The sequence below is a fragment of the Pelecanus crispus genome, chromosome 1, assembly GCF_030463565.1.
Source record: "Pelecanus crispus isolate bPelCri1 chromosome 1, bPelCri1.pri, whole genome shotgun sequence".
NCBI classification, from domain to species: Eukaryota; Metazoa; Chordata; class Aves; order Pelecaniformes; family Pelecanidae; genus Pelecanus; species Pelecanus crispus.
Window position 1 is genome coordinate 39,791,309 of NC_134643.1, and position 14,920 is coordinate 39,806,228.

A 14,920-nucleotide genomic window follows, 5' to 3' on the forward strand; every position below is an offset into this window, starting at 1 on the left:
TGACAGAATATCAAGTGGCTTAGACAGCTAGACTGTCAAAGGCACTGCCATGCTTCAAGCTTGAAAAAACAGCACTTCAGGAATGTGATGTTTTATCAGGCATAGGGAATAGAAATGAATGCTTTCCATACACTGTGTGCTCTCCATGTAAGGATTACTGACAGTAACTCTGGCTGAAATGTCTCCATCCAGGTCTAGAAGAATTTACCAGGTTCATTGCATCATACCTTCCAATTCAAAAGCTATTTGGAGCTGACCTACATACTGTCAGAAGCCAGATCCTGCCCCCAAGCAAAAGCAGCTGTACTACTTCTGGTCTCAAACTAGTTAATGCTACTACTTAATACTACTAGTACTCCTATATGGCCAAGACAAGGTGGCTAGCTGGTATGCGTCTGCATCTGTGTCAAGACTAATCCATAATGTAGATAAATTGCCTACAGACAAGCAAGAATAGATGCTGTTTACAAGGTGCTAGCTTACATATGAAATGTGGGGTCAAATTTTCTCAGTGACCAAGTGATATAAAAGTTCATGCGTTATTTTCAGAAACCTCAGTCAACTCCTAAATGTTCAATTTACTTCCCAAAACAGTGCTTAGTTTTACAAAGGTATTTATGTATCTAAATCCACAACATCCACTGTGCTAGAATGTGAATTTGTCAGGGCATGAAGAAGTTTTAATGACTATTTTTTTAAGATCCAAACAGCTCAGTCTCATTTAACCTTTGGGGCTCCTAAGGTTAAGAGACTCAAAAACGCGTTAAGATAAATGTCTTCACTATACTAAAAGCTGAAGAACATAAATAAGCTTAGATCGTTTTTTTCTGAACACCTGAAATGAAACAGAGTACATCTCACCAAACACTTCTCAGTATTATTTCTCTGAACAAACTGTGACTCATGCACAGCACACAGGAAAGATTTATCTGCAATGCTCTCAAAAACTACAGAATACAGAGCAACTTTTAAAAAAATTCAAAATAAATGGTCATCGGTCATGATGACTATTCAACACTTGAAATTCCTAATCTTATCAAATGCTCTAAAGAAAAATTGCACCGCTTTAACTTTCATCAGACCTTCTCTGAAACTGAAAATCACCAGGAGTTCTCAAAATGTCTTATGAAACTATGAACTTCAGCCTGTATTTGTACCTTAGCATAGGTGTTTTATAAATACAATAACCACACCATAAATGACAATTACTAAGTTCACAGTGAAAAAATTCAAAAGATTAAAAAAAAAAAAAAGTATATACTTAGTATGTTAAATATTAGCGACCTATGAGCTAAAACTTTACCTGAACAGGTACCTGTATAGAGGTCTTAATTCACTCTGAAGAACAATGAATCTTGATTTGTATTGACTTGGAGAAAAAAAAAAATCTTGTTGGTGTTTGTATATTTAAAGGGTTTCTCATAACACTAACTGTACGCTGGATGCTGCAAGTCTTGTCGTTTCACAATGGTTATGATCTTCATGATTCTACCATAAAAATAACAACCTTTAAAACACTAGGATGTTTTCAACAGACAAAAATGTTCATTATGAGCAACAGTAAATTATCCATCTCTCTCACACATACAAACATGCACTCAAAGCATCCACAAAACAGGTACTTTGGCCCTTCAGAAACACTACAGTTACTGGGATGAGATCTGAGCCTGGCAGCGGTAAAGGTTTGAGCTCCATCCCCTGTATCCATAGCCTCCCTGTGGGTTGTGTGACTTTGTTCAATAATAAGGCCATGGAGTGCAGAGAATATTAACATTAGTCATTAGAAGGTCAGTGACATAACCTTACAGTTTCTGATTTCTATTGCAATACATCGTCCCTTTGAGTCAGAGGTTACTGTGCTTGAGGTGAGACTGGCAACATCAGTTATTCTGCCTCTGCATAACCTTTGTCTGTGTGCATTTGTTTTTATTAAAAGATCTCAAATTTTACTTGAGGTGAAAATCCCTTTAGATTGCTGCGTAACACATACAAAACTTGCTTTTCATGGGCACACTTTGCAGACTTGTTTGAAGTAATTAAAAGAGACGCAGGTTCGAAGATCACAGCTTTTAACTGTTGATCTAGTGGTCCAACTTTGTGCGATAGGATGACAGAAAAGACAAGGATGGCGTACGTGTGGCAGAAAATCATGTGAAGATGAGAACTCTGACAGAGTTTTGCTCTGCTAGATTTCTGAGCCCGTCCGATCAGCAGTGGAAAATATGAGCCAATCTCCCTATACCATTGAAAACAGGTATCAAAGAATAGATTTCATGGGGCCTGAAAATACTGATGAAAAGGTTGTTGTGATCAATCTCTGAAATGTGCTGCAAAAGACAGAGACACAGGGATGTTCTTCACAGCAAAAGCCCAAGGTAACCTAACTGCGGAAACTCCTTACAGCTCCCATGGAACCTCCCTTATAAAGTTACTTGGTAGTAACTGTAATTTATTTGCTTTTTATAACTAGTCAAATTTTGGTTAGTATTACCTTGCTGTTCACAAACAAGTTAGGTGTTATAAAAAGCAAAGCACGTCTTACCTGGAATACTCTGTCTCCTCACAGACAGTGCTCCATCAGGTGGCTTTGCCTGGTTTGCAGACTTTGTGTAAGGACTCTCATCTAAACAGAAACAAGCAACACTTCCAGTTACTGTTAAATATAATGTTAAAAACAACGTAATTTTAACCCAAATACTGTGTGACCTAGCAATGCAGAGCACAAGAGCTGCTGTGAGCTAGATGAGGATGGGCATTTCTGAATGCTGACTCAATGCTCAATGTGACTTTTAGACTTGATGACAAAGGCTCTGAATAGCAGAGCTGAAAAGGATGGGGTAAAACTCAAATCAGAGATAACCCTTAGTTGATGACAGGCATGATATACAAAGGCCTTTTGGGTTTTAACATAATCATAGAAATTTCCTTTTTCTCGTGTTAAGAAGCTTCACATGTCAAAGACTCAAGTGAGAGAGGTACCAGGTACCCTGTTCAGGAGTGAAAGGCTTGCAGAAGCTTTTGAGTATTCCAGCTGTAAAGATGCACTCCTTTTCCTTTGGGATCTGCCAGTGGGTGGTTCCTTTTCTGTCGTAACGATTGACTGGGGAAAACATCAGAAAGCTGTTGCCAAACAGGCCAGGCACATCTATGCCTGAAGAACGGCACTGTAACAGTCTGTGTCTAAACAGGAGGCTACGTGGAACACCTACTGGTCAACCTCAGTGCATAAGAGACCACTAGTGGTGGGATGAGCAGATGAGTCACCAGTTAAAGGCAGCGCTAGGCAGAAAGTGAGTCACTTCTACATGCCTCTTAAGAGCAGGATGACGGTAAGGAAAAAATCAACTATATCATAGCTTTAAAAAGGACAAGCTATAAGCTAAGGAAAGAAATGTGAATAGAAGAAATAATACTATGCATTTTATTATTTCAATCAAAAGAAAGGATTCAGAAGAAATTAGGCTTCTGTCTTGCTTGTCCTTTAATCGAGTGCTCTAACACTTTAAAGTATTATCAAATCCTTCTATTTGCATATTTTCGTTCAGGTTGCAAAGGACCGATGCATGTACAGCATGTGCATGAATACATGCTTAAATAGAGATCAATGAGTGAAGGAATCAAAGACTACGTTATCTGGTATAGCATCCTCAGATCAAGTAGAACCATATAAACGTTTTCTGGAGAACCAATTTTTCTTTTCAGCTGTCACTCAACGTTATAAGCCTTCTTTGCTGATTACACTATTTATGTCTTGCAAAGTCTCAAACTCCTTTAGAAACTTGCGTGGAAGACAGTAGTCCATTTTTATACAAGTGAGACAAGGCTTTGGTCAGCGTAAGCTGATTTAAAACCAGGTCTCAGAAAGAAGCGACGAGAAGAGCTGGTTGGCTTTTAAAACCAGAACCTCTGCAATGAACTCTGCTACTGTTAGGCAGATGCAGTAACAAAAAACCTAAATGAATTAAAAAAAAAAAAAAAAGAAAGCAAAAGGCAAAATATTGTTTTATAGCCATGCTCCTTGATGAAAATGCAGCAAGAAATGAAGAACATATATTGGTAAAATACCTCAACAGCCAATATAATTGTTTTTTCTACAGTAAAATGAATTCCTGTTGCTTTAGGACTACATTGTTACAAGGAGAAAGATAACGGGTTTGACTATACTGTATGCTAGTACAAACTCCAAGAAAATAAAACTGTCAGCTACGGGAAATACAAAAGCATGAAAAAATATTAACATAGATCCAGCTACACAATTTAAGAAAAAGGTAGACATGTAAAGCTTTATTTTTCCATTTGAGGAAAGCGGAAAAGCTATTATTATTGCATATACAGAATATACATCCCCTCATTAAAGAAAAAAAGTAAAATAAAAGTGAACTAGAACTTCTGAAGGAAGTAGGATTATCTTTTTTCTTTCATAGAAGAGGCACCACTGAGCTCAAACTCAAGACAAGGCTCTCCTGAACAGCCTTGCTAAGTCACATCAATACCAAAAAAAATAGAGCTCATCAATAACATGTGGCTTACATGTCCTATCCATTATTACTTATTTGCAGGTGCTGAATGTGACAGCAGATAGTGTGAGGCGCATGTTTCTATTAAAAAGTGGGCAGGAAACATAATACAATTTCTCAGGAACCAGCAGATGGTGATGACTTTTGGGTCCTATTTGAATGTATGCCCTATATATGAAAAATATATCAATTTATAAAACAAAACAGTCCTCTCCTAGTCAGACTTACTACACATGAATTATTTTCATCAGATTGGAAAGAGGGCAAAAAGGAAAGAAGAATTTTCACAACCAGACCTTTTTCATTGAATCTTTGTCACAGAGCAAAAGAGTAAATCAGCTACAATCTCATGCTGCAATTGGATTTCCCCAGTATTGCACTGCACTGGGAGTACCTGCGGTTATCCCGAGTTCAGAATAATGGACAAGCCCACAAATCTTTCTGGTTAGCGGCACCAACGAGGGGAGGGCACATTCAAATTACTTACTAGGGAGCCTGAGCAAAAAGTCTAGTATTTTCTACATAACAACTGGCAGATATGAAAGATAACTGGGACTGCATATGTGAGTAAGTGTCCTGGTTTCGGCTGGGATAGAGTTAATTTTCTTCCTAGAAGCTGGCATAGTGCTGTGGTTTGGATTTAGGAGGAGAAGAATGTTGATAACACACTGATGTTTTAGTTGCTGCTAAGTACTGCTTACACTAGTCAAGGACTTTTCAGCTTCCCATGCTCTGCCAGGCGCACAAGAAGCTGGGAGGGGGCACAGCCAGAAGAGTTGATCCAAACTGACCAAAGGGCTATTCCATACCATATGACGTCATGCTCAGTATATAAACCGTAACTGTCTGGGTATCTGTTGGCGGGTGGTGAGCAATTGCATTGTGCATCACTTGCTTTGTATATTATTATTAACATATTGTTATTATTATCATTACTATTTTATTTTATTTCAATTATTAAACTGTTCTTGTCTCAAGCCAAGAGTTTTTCTCACTCTTACTCCTCTGATTCTCTCCCCCATCCCATTGGGGTAGGGGGAGTGAGCAAGTGGGTGCGTGGTGGCTGGGGCTAAACCACAACAGTAAGCTAGTATTTCAATTTAAGCATATTAACATTGAAAACTTATCAGATATTTATGTGGGTTAGGTACTGTAGGCATGTAATTGTGTTACATTTCTTAATCTGTCTACAGACTTTCATAGCAAAAAAAGAGGCCCTAAAAGTTGCTTCATAAACTTCTGAACCCTTGTTAATGCAAAATATGCCCAATTATTATTGGGAAAGAACAATGAGCCATTGTATCATCACTGGATTGGGAAGCTGTTCTCAGGACAGGAAGGAATTCTCTTTCAATGCCCATTTGACAGTAAAATCACACTGCAACATAACTAGAAATCAGTGTAAAGGATTCCCAGAAGCAAAGGAAAACAAATATAACCAACCAGAGAAAGAATGCTAACAGCCTTATTGAGATGCCCATTTGAGACAGGAAAGTAATATAAAGAGCAGACAGATGTGGAAATAGATACCATCCTAAAGAACAAAGTAACTAAAGAGACAGGGAAGCCCTGACAGCCCTGAAATGTCAAAACCACAGAAAAACCTGTTTGTATGTATTAGCAAAGTTGTATGTGTGGCTACAAGAATTTGTTATCAAATTATAAGTTACGGCTGTCCCCATCCGCTTAGCAGAGAGGGTCTTAAAACATGCAAAAATGTCTCACGATAGCAGTGCCTAGAGGGATTTGTCTGAGTTCTTTGTATTACCAGCTTCCCCCTCTACAGCACAGACAGACTTCTTGGAGATGAAATCCAACACCCTGAAAAAGCAAAGGAGCAAAAGGGTATGAAGCATTCCCCCCAACGGGAGACAAGACCTCAGAATTAGGTAAAGCTGTGACGCATTTAAGAAGCCACACATACAAAGCAAAGGGAGAAAGAGGCTAGATTGAGAAGCAAAAATCTCACCTAGCTACACCCCTAATACTAATACATCACCTGGAACAGGCAGACAGGCAGCTGCAAGCCCTGCCGCTCAGTGCACCAGCCCCTGCCCGCTGCTGGAGGAATGGCACTGCAGGTGGGGGGACTGGCCTAGCTATGCAGATGCACTCTTGGAGCCGCACATTAATTACATCTCTGGCTTTCCCTGCCCCGCCCCCGCTCCTAATTTCCTCTGGCTAAGAGATCAGACAGCCCAGGGTAAACAATTTCTAGCAAGTCAGTAGGTTGTATAAAGCTGACTGCTACGCCAGCAGCTCTCTTCCCCCCAGTGACTGCAGGAAACCAACCCTCTTATGCTGTTAACAGGGAGGGTCGTTTCCCCCCAAAATTCATACTTTGCATGTTTCTTGCAGTTGTAAATGTGCAATAGTGAACAAGATGCCCACTGTGTTAATTCACCTCCTTCCTAGCAGAACACAGAGATAATCTCGGAAGTGACGCCTTGCGGATTACTGAGATTCTTAACCAGCAAAGCAAAATGATCTTCCCGTTTCCTCCTTTTACTTGTCCTCACGGAACAGCCCCAAATACTGGTAACAGTAGCTCACATATCATCCTTTCGAAGCTCTGCACACAATTCTTCTAATTAAAGACTGCAAAGATAACAATCAAGCGGACAGGCAAGTACTCCTACTGCTTACAGCTATTACTGCATGCTTATTGCCGTTAGCTATTGACTGTGAGGCAGATAAACAGCTTTTTGCACTTTCCTGCCTATTTTTAACCCGCTGGCATCTCCATCCTGTAACTGAATAATTCATTCTTTGAGTTAGGGACCATGCTGTGACCCATTTATATCGTTCTGTGTTGCTCTTACTATATGGGGGGACGATGACGACTCTGTCCAAGACTAAGGGCTCTATACACTGTAACAAACCAACAGTAACGTAACCCTACAAAGATTATACACTGGACAATGTGTATGGAGATATGTATCTATATAAAGTGCTTGGTACTGTGCTAGCAAAATGACCATATGAAATCTTTAGATATTTGCTGTATTCAGTTTAATACCCTTTGAAGGATACCAACTGGGGGCACATAAGAGGGAATAAAAGGAAAGCCTAAAGATATTTCCTCAACAGTCAAGCCAGGAATTCAATGTATCAGGCAGTTTATGGCCACTGAATCATCTGTGTATCTCTCCAGGTGGCTGTGAAAGCTATTGACACAAGGATGTTGTTTACAGATGTGGTAAAGTCTAAGAGCACTCCCTCCTTCAAGACTTCACAACCGGTTAGAGGACATTTCCTTCACCGCTGCTGCCACACGTCCAAGTGATAACTACTGAACCCAGTAAGTGCGTCCAAAGCCTGCGTCCTGTCGGATACGAAGGGGAAGCCTCTTCCTGCCCAGCTGGGAACAGCTACTGAAGAACTCAGCAGCTGCCACTTTGGTTTTCCTACATGGAGAGGAAATGTGAAGACCCTTCACTGTCTCTCCTACACAACAGCTCGTTCTCAGCTCTACATCACCACTCGTACCTGCTTCTCTTCTGCAAAGCCTGCATTCCCCTGGGAACAAGGGAAATAACATGGCACCAAATTTTTAAGTGAGGAATTTCAAATGCAGCGGAATTTTTTAATATTGAGGAGCTTGGAAGCTATATTAATTTTTTTCAGCAGTGGATGGGGAAGCAGGAGGGAGAACAGAGAGTTTCCATCTTTCAGTTTTTCATTTTCATTCTTCAACAGCTTACTTATGTCTTGCTACAGGATAAGCCATTCTTTGGCCAAGGGAGAACTGAATTTAAACCTTTTAAAGTTTCATCATGTAGCTTCTAAGTGAAATTGGAGGTGTTCCTCAAATGTTCCCCACTGTGAAGCATCTCCAACTAATGTGAGTCCCGAGACTCCATGAGGAAGCACATTATATCTTCAGCTGGCTATACCTTCAGCTGTCTCGGTGTACGGGAGGAGTAAGATCGGCTCCACGTGCTGTTGCTTACACCTCAGACCAGTAGAGAATCACATACCTGTACAGAGGTAGAGGATGACAACACAACAAGTTGTCAAGAGGATGATTACAGCTGAGAGAAGAATATCCCCAAAATTAGTTTCTCAAAAATTAAAAGCACCAGGGTCACAGTTATTACTTCAGGCATTCCTAGATCTGTAATATCCCATTCACAGAAATTTGCCACTCCTTAACTTCACAATGAAGAATATTTTTCACTAAAAGCAACAGATTCTTATGAATCCTGCCAGTACAGCACAAAATACCATAGGTTCTCATACTTTCTGTATCTGAAACTTATCCTGAATTTTATCTTTAAATGGCATAAAGCTCAGCATTATCTAAAAGCATCATTTTTGGCACAGTATCATACCAGTGACAGTTGGTAAATTCTGAGCTACAGCATTCTCTGTCATCCCACAGCTTGCAGCTGGAGGCTTTCACAGATAAAAATAAACATGTACTCGCTGATGTCTGTGGTTTACAGAAGCTCTGAAGTTGACGAACACTTACACAGAGTCTCAGTACAACTTTTAGGACCATTTCTGAAGCAACTTACTCTCTTCTAAACTCAGACCTTTCTGTTAAACATCTTCCATTCTGTAAGAAAGCTGAAATATTTACTGGAGCAGGGACTCAAACCCATCTCACATTCATAGATGAGTACCTGAACTCCCAGCTACACAATCATTCAGTCTTGCTTGCTCACTCTGATCAATGCTTTAGGTATGTCATACAAGTGAAAAAGATTAAAGCTATCTCCTCTACAATCAGTTTCAAGACCAGCACTGGATCAGGCAGAAGAGGGAATCTGAACTCAAGATCCCCTATGGACCCCTGTGAGAGACCAGCCACTACAAAGTCATCAGGACCACTCTAGAAAAATGCCCTGATCCCACGTAAGCTCATCTCCTCAATTCCAGTGCTTTGTTTCTGGTAAAAATGCATAAACATTTTCTCTGAACTGTTATAAATTCTGGAAAACGTAATTTTCAGGTTGATCTACAGCAATGGGAAGGGGAAAAAAAAATATCGAGAAGGGAACCGAAGTTTGGTTATCGCTCTGCCCTACAGCTTCCAGCTAAGAGGACGTCTGTTAAAGACAGTGGACAACTGTTTTTCCTGAACTCAAAGACCAAATAATTCTGAAGGAGAACTGACTAAATAACTGATGATTTATGCAAGACCCCGATCAATGTAATCAGTAGCAGTCACAATCAGTAGATAGATACCAACACAACTTAGCTGAATCTGTAACAGCTATAGCAGCTGTAAATGAATCATAGCAAGAATACTACTACCCAGACCTTTTTTTTTTTTTTTTCTAATAACTGAAGCTTATAAAGGTAACTGGAAGTTCTAAAACTCTAATAAGTTTTACAATTGAATTATCGAATACACTTGAATCAATAAACCACAGTGAAATTTGCTGGGAAGCAGTGAATAGTGGGAGTTTTACCTCAGCTGTTAATGGGAGATTTGGCACAGATGGTTTTAGCCTGGTGAAACTTTTATTCTTAGTAACTGTTATTGACAACAAAAATGAAAAAATATTTCAGAGAATGAAGTTTTCCTGGGAAAGGAGGATGCTTTTAAAAGATTTGCTTTTAAATAATGCAAAAGTCTAGAGAAAAATTAACATCCTGGAACACTCATGGTTACCACAATGTCACCACAGCCGTGTCAGAGCGTAATGGACTATAAACAGTTGAAAAAAGAGACAAAATTGGCTAAGTTCTTTCAGCAGATGTATAATGTACAGATTTTGAATGTATATGCTTCATGAAACAACACAATATCAACAATTTGCTTTGCCCATATGCTAACTCTTTCAGACTTGTTATGGGAGCTCCAACCATGAAAGAAAGCATTAATTTCTCCTACTGGTGCAGAGGAATAACAATTTTTCGAGTTCCTTTTAGAGCTATGGCTTCAATCACTTCCAATGAGACTTCATTTTTGAAATGGCAACACTGCTCTTCGAAGTAGTGCTTAGAAATATCTAAGATTTCCTAAGAGCTGCATGTAAAGCAGTCATCAATGAATTAGGCTCCAAGTAGGACAAATATGACTGTATTTAATCTTAATTCTTTCTTATCAAACTCTGTGCTCAGTGCTCTCCAGCAGTCTTCATTAAGAAAACATAGGGTTTCAAATGCTTCTGTAAGTAACATTTGTTGGTGTGTGTGACATGGAAGAATTATGAGAAGGAAGAGTTAGAATAGCTCCTCTGGTAATTTTCTTTCCTACATTTAGCAGACATGTCCTCAGGTTCTCTTAGAAACTTAATTTTAACAGTTACAGCACCCAATGAATAACTGTGTTGTCTCTCTAAAGTGAAAATGTCTTCAATTTTATTATACTTTATGTAAATTAAATGCGCCTTTTTCTGAATTATATGGTTACTTATTACAGTAGCAGCTCAGTTTTAATCTAGAAGCAAAAGAAGTAGGGTACTGTAATTGGGCATAACCATGAATCCATTTCCTATTGATATTTACAATACCTCAGCAAGCTTGACCATTTGAAAAATGATCTAAATATCCTCCAAGTTTGCTTGTCCAAAGTTAACTTCCTAAGCCCGTGCTTAGGCACCTGAATGGAAATGCTTCATTTCCTAAATGGCTAAGTACGTGGATCTCCTCCCAAAGCTGTTTTGCTCAGGAAAATTCAGAACTTTCCAAGACCATGTGAAACATGCAGGATCTGCAGAAAACTAAAAACATGTCGCGAGAGATATTAGCATATGGTGAAATTCACTTCAGTGGATTATCTAATAAAGTAGTAATCCTATTTAAATAATACCCCAACCACAAACTACTTCAAATCTGATAAATATGCCTTTTTGTTTATACAGCATCAAGCATTTGTTAAGAGATTAAACTCCAATGCCATAAAACAGAATCATTACTGAATCGTTACAGAATTTTAGGATTCAAAGCGAGTTTCACTCTGTTGTCTTGAGCTTCTGTTTATTGTTTCTGGAAATAATACGGGCATCACATAAGCGAAACAGGTGAAGCTTAACCAGAGCATATAGAAACTGAAGAAGCTGGAAAAGTGAAAAAACTCAAAGACACTGAAGATGTAAACTATTTTCCTCTACGAGACAGGCTGGGATTTTTCTATACATGTAACTTCTGCAAACAACCTTATTCTAGAGAATGGGGCTATAAACCTTTTCATTTAAAAGGAAATTCCCAAGTGACACAGATCTCACTGACAGGAAACATTTCCAGATATTCCAGCTACACTTTCTGTTCTGAACAACCATCATTTGGTAGGAGTTGCAGCTCGGTCCATAGGAAGGTTTTGTTGTCCTCCCTGCATGTGTGTTTAGCAACCTCACGTCATTCTGAAGTACTGCTGCATGCTGGCATTGTGTGAGGGAGCCATACATAAGCTTTTGGGGGGGAAAAAAATTGAAAACAGTTTTCTTTATGAAGTTCTAATAATTAAAAGGTTCAATTACATTATTTAACATTGGTAAATACTAAATCAGCATCCCTCAAGAATATCTAGGCCAAACTTGACAAAGAAACACCAACGTCAAGAAGATGACAAAGGCTCCAACAAGGCTCCTGAGAAGGGAGCTGAGCAAAAGAGCAAGACCTGAGCCAAGGCAGTGGCCAAGGGCCAGAAAACCAGATGGCATTAATGCCACACCTCATGGAAAAACACTTCTATGAATAGATATTTATGTTAAAAATACATCAATGACCTTAATGTTACCTTTTATTCTCTGCCTTTGGTTCAGCTCCCTTTTCCAGATGGGATTTTGCTGGGCTGGGAAGACAGAGATAGCTGATTAGGGTAAAAGGGGCTGTGGCTCCTGGACGATACCCTCAAGCTAAGCCACCATGCTCCTGACTGCTGTGGCTGCCCACCACCGTGCCTCCTTGGGACAAAGGGCAATCGGCTTCCTGGCGGGCAGTATTTCAACAAAAGATGACATGTGGTATGATCTGCTATTATATTTGTGGACAAAGTACAACAGGAGAAATATATACTGGTCATTTGAGCTGTGCAAATCCCACATGGCACCTCCGCTGTACCAGCAGATGTTAACAGCAACTTTCTTGTGTATCAAAACTGTTCCTGTGCTTTCTTAGCCCAACCCTGGCAGAGGTTTCCCCTGCAGTCTGACTCTTGAAACTTGAAAAGTAGAAGTGATGTTTAAAACTGCTGTTAGATTCTTTTAAAGCTTTCTGATTTTTCCATTGGGGAAAATAAAATTCTGTATTCCCTCTTCCCATCAGTATGTATTAGGGATAATGATCTTCTAGGAGCACCCATGGGGCAGACACCTTCCACCTTCTACCTGTGCAGACCATAACACAAAGCAGATCAGGAACATCTGCCCAGGCTGCTGGCATTGCAGTTGACAGAGATTGGGGAAGAGAGGACATCAGCTAGGAACTTCTCTACTGCATGCCAGGGAAAGCAGAAGCTAGTTGTGTGTGTGCTGTGGGAAGGCAAAAATAGGGGTAATAGCTAAGACAGTGAGACCGTCATTCAAGTTGCATGAAAAGTAAGTAGAATATGTTCAACTGTTTAGAAAACAGGAGTTTAGTTTGCTTCTGGAAAAATAAGAATAAGCAAAGTCACAACACTACAAAGACAAGAAGTTAGGAATGGCAATTTTTTCATGAGGTTATTTATCCCGTCTCCATTCCAGTGCTGTACTAATGCAATTTGCAGTAAATTATATGATGTATTTTCCAGCCTATTTGTGTCTCTAAGCGTCTCTAGTGACGACATCTCCATTGCTTTCCTTTGGAGGCTGCTCCACAGGATGCATCAGATCTCACAGCTGGAAAATAGTTCCCTCCATCAGTCTACAATTTTCTTTCCTTGCTTTGACTGTTATTCTATTACTCCTAATAACATTCTTCCCCTCTTCAGAAGATCTTATAAAAAAATATGTCTCATGTACTGTTCATTCCAGAAATCACACAGATTACTGTGCTTACTGCTTTAGCGGCTTGGATCCTACCAGTTCTTACTGGGCATCACCTACCACAAACAGAGGCTGATCTTGTCACTGAAGGGTGGTATACACGCTGACTGTGTACTGGGAAATCCATTTGGTGAAGAGCGAAATTATTTTTTTAAACCAAAAATTTGCACAAGTGTAACTCTGGTGTGGACAACATTAAGAGTAAAGCATACTTCCACTACTTTTTAGTAATACTTTGAAATACTTTGCATACTTTTTAGTAACATGTTGTGTAAATTTACAGCCTTATAGTTATCCTTTTTAATCCCACTAACAAGCTTTATTTGATTCATAAAACAATTCTAACACTGCCACTAGGAGCTGCATAAACATTATACCAGTACCAGCGTATTTATATTGGCACGCCGGTGGGACTGCCATTTATAGTCTAAATGATGCACATTAGTCCAATTGGCACAGCTCAGGCTTGGTAAAAAACCGATCTTTCAGAATGCACTTCTTTCAGGAGACAGGCTATAAACCTGTCACCTTCCTCGTGCCCTTGTGAAATACTCTCCTACTTTCAGCCTCTACCCTGGAAGAGTTTACTCTATATATCCACCAAGACCATGCAATAACTTTGACTAAGTTCAGTTGTCAGCAAAACTTTGCTGGTTTTGGAAGCTGTGACAAGTCTGAACACAGTGCAGAGTAAGAGTCTTTTGAAATAAAGTGCTGTGTGCTTTCAGGAGTGGGAACAAAGCATGCTAACGAAAGGAATGTCAAGTTGATAAAACAATATATACATATTTGTTTTACTTAAAGCTCACATAAAGCCTAGGCCATCTTCTGTGCTCCAGACAGCATGTATCCATGCACCTAGTTCTTTACGGCAAGCCTTTTAACCTGTCAAATACTCCTTATTTGCCAGTGCCTCCTGAGTCCTATCTAATCTCAAAGCTTATTTAGGGCAAGCAGTCCATTGTCTGCAGTATTCCTCAAATTTTGAAAAATGGTAATTGTTAGAACTGTTTGCCCACACCTTCGCCTACATGCAACTTAGCCATGTCTGAGTCAGCTTTTTGTAATCCTACGGTAAATACAAGAATAAACAAACAGATACAGATGGATGCGGGACATGCATGGAAAAATTATACTCCCATAACCTTCAAGAAGACAGGCAAGTAATTTTTAATCTTCCCATGCACCAATCCCCCAAGCTTTTTAACTAGTGCTCTTTCTCCTTTAGGAATTCATAGCTACACATTCACAATGTCTTTGGCTCCGAAGCTCCTAGAAACGACGACAGCATCAACCTATCGCCTACTACAACTGCAGAGTGAAAAAACACGGATTTAATTTTTTTGTCGTGTGAAAACTCTACTCCTACTAGAACCTTTTGTCCAAACACTGTAATGATGGTGAGGTAATTATTACATCTTTCTCTGTATTACCAGTGTATTGCCAGCACTTTCAGATTCATCGTAATACTCTGTGTGTGTG

General features: G+C 39.5%; 1 protein-coding gene across 5 annotated transcripts in view; it reads right to left on the reverse strand.

The window, feature by feature from the left end:
• The window catches only part of GRIP1 (glutamate receptor interacting protein 1), a 235,898-nt gene that overhangs the window by 111,758 nt on the left and 109,220 nt on the right, over positions 1 to 14,920 (reverse strand). For all 5 annotated transcript variants that reach the window (XM_075705821.1, XM_075705806.1, XM_075705814.1 and 2 more), the window contains exon 2: positions 2,543 to 2,623. In XM_075705821.1, coding sequence (XP_075561936.1) covers positions 2,543 to 2,623 — 81 coding nt within the window. The remainder of the gene's footprint in view (positions 1 to 2,542; positions 2,624 to 14,920) is intronic.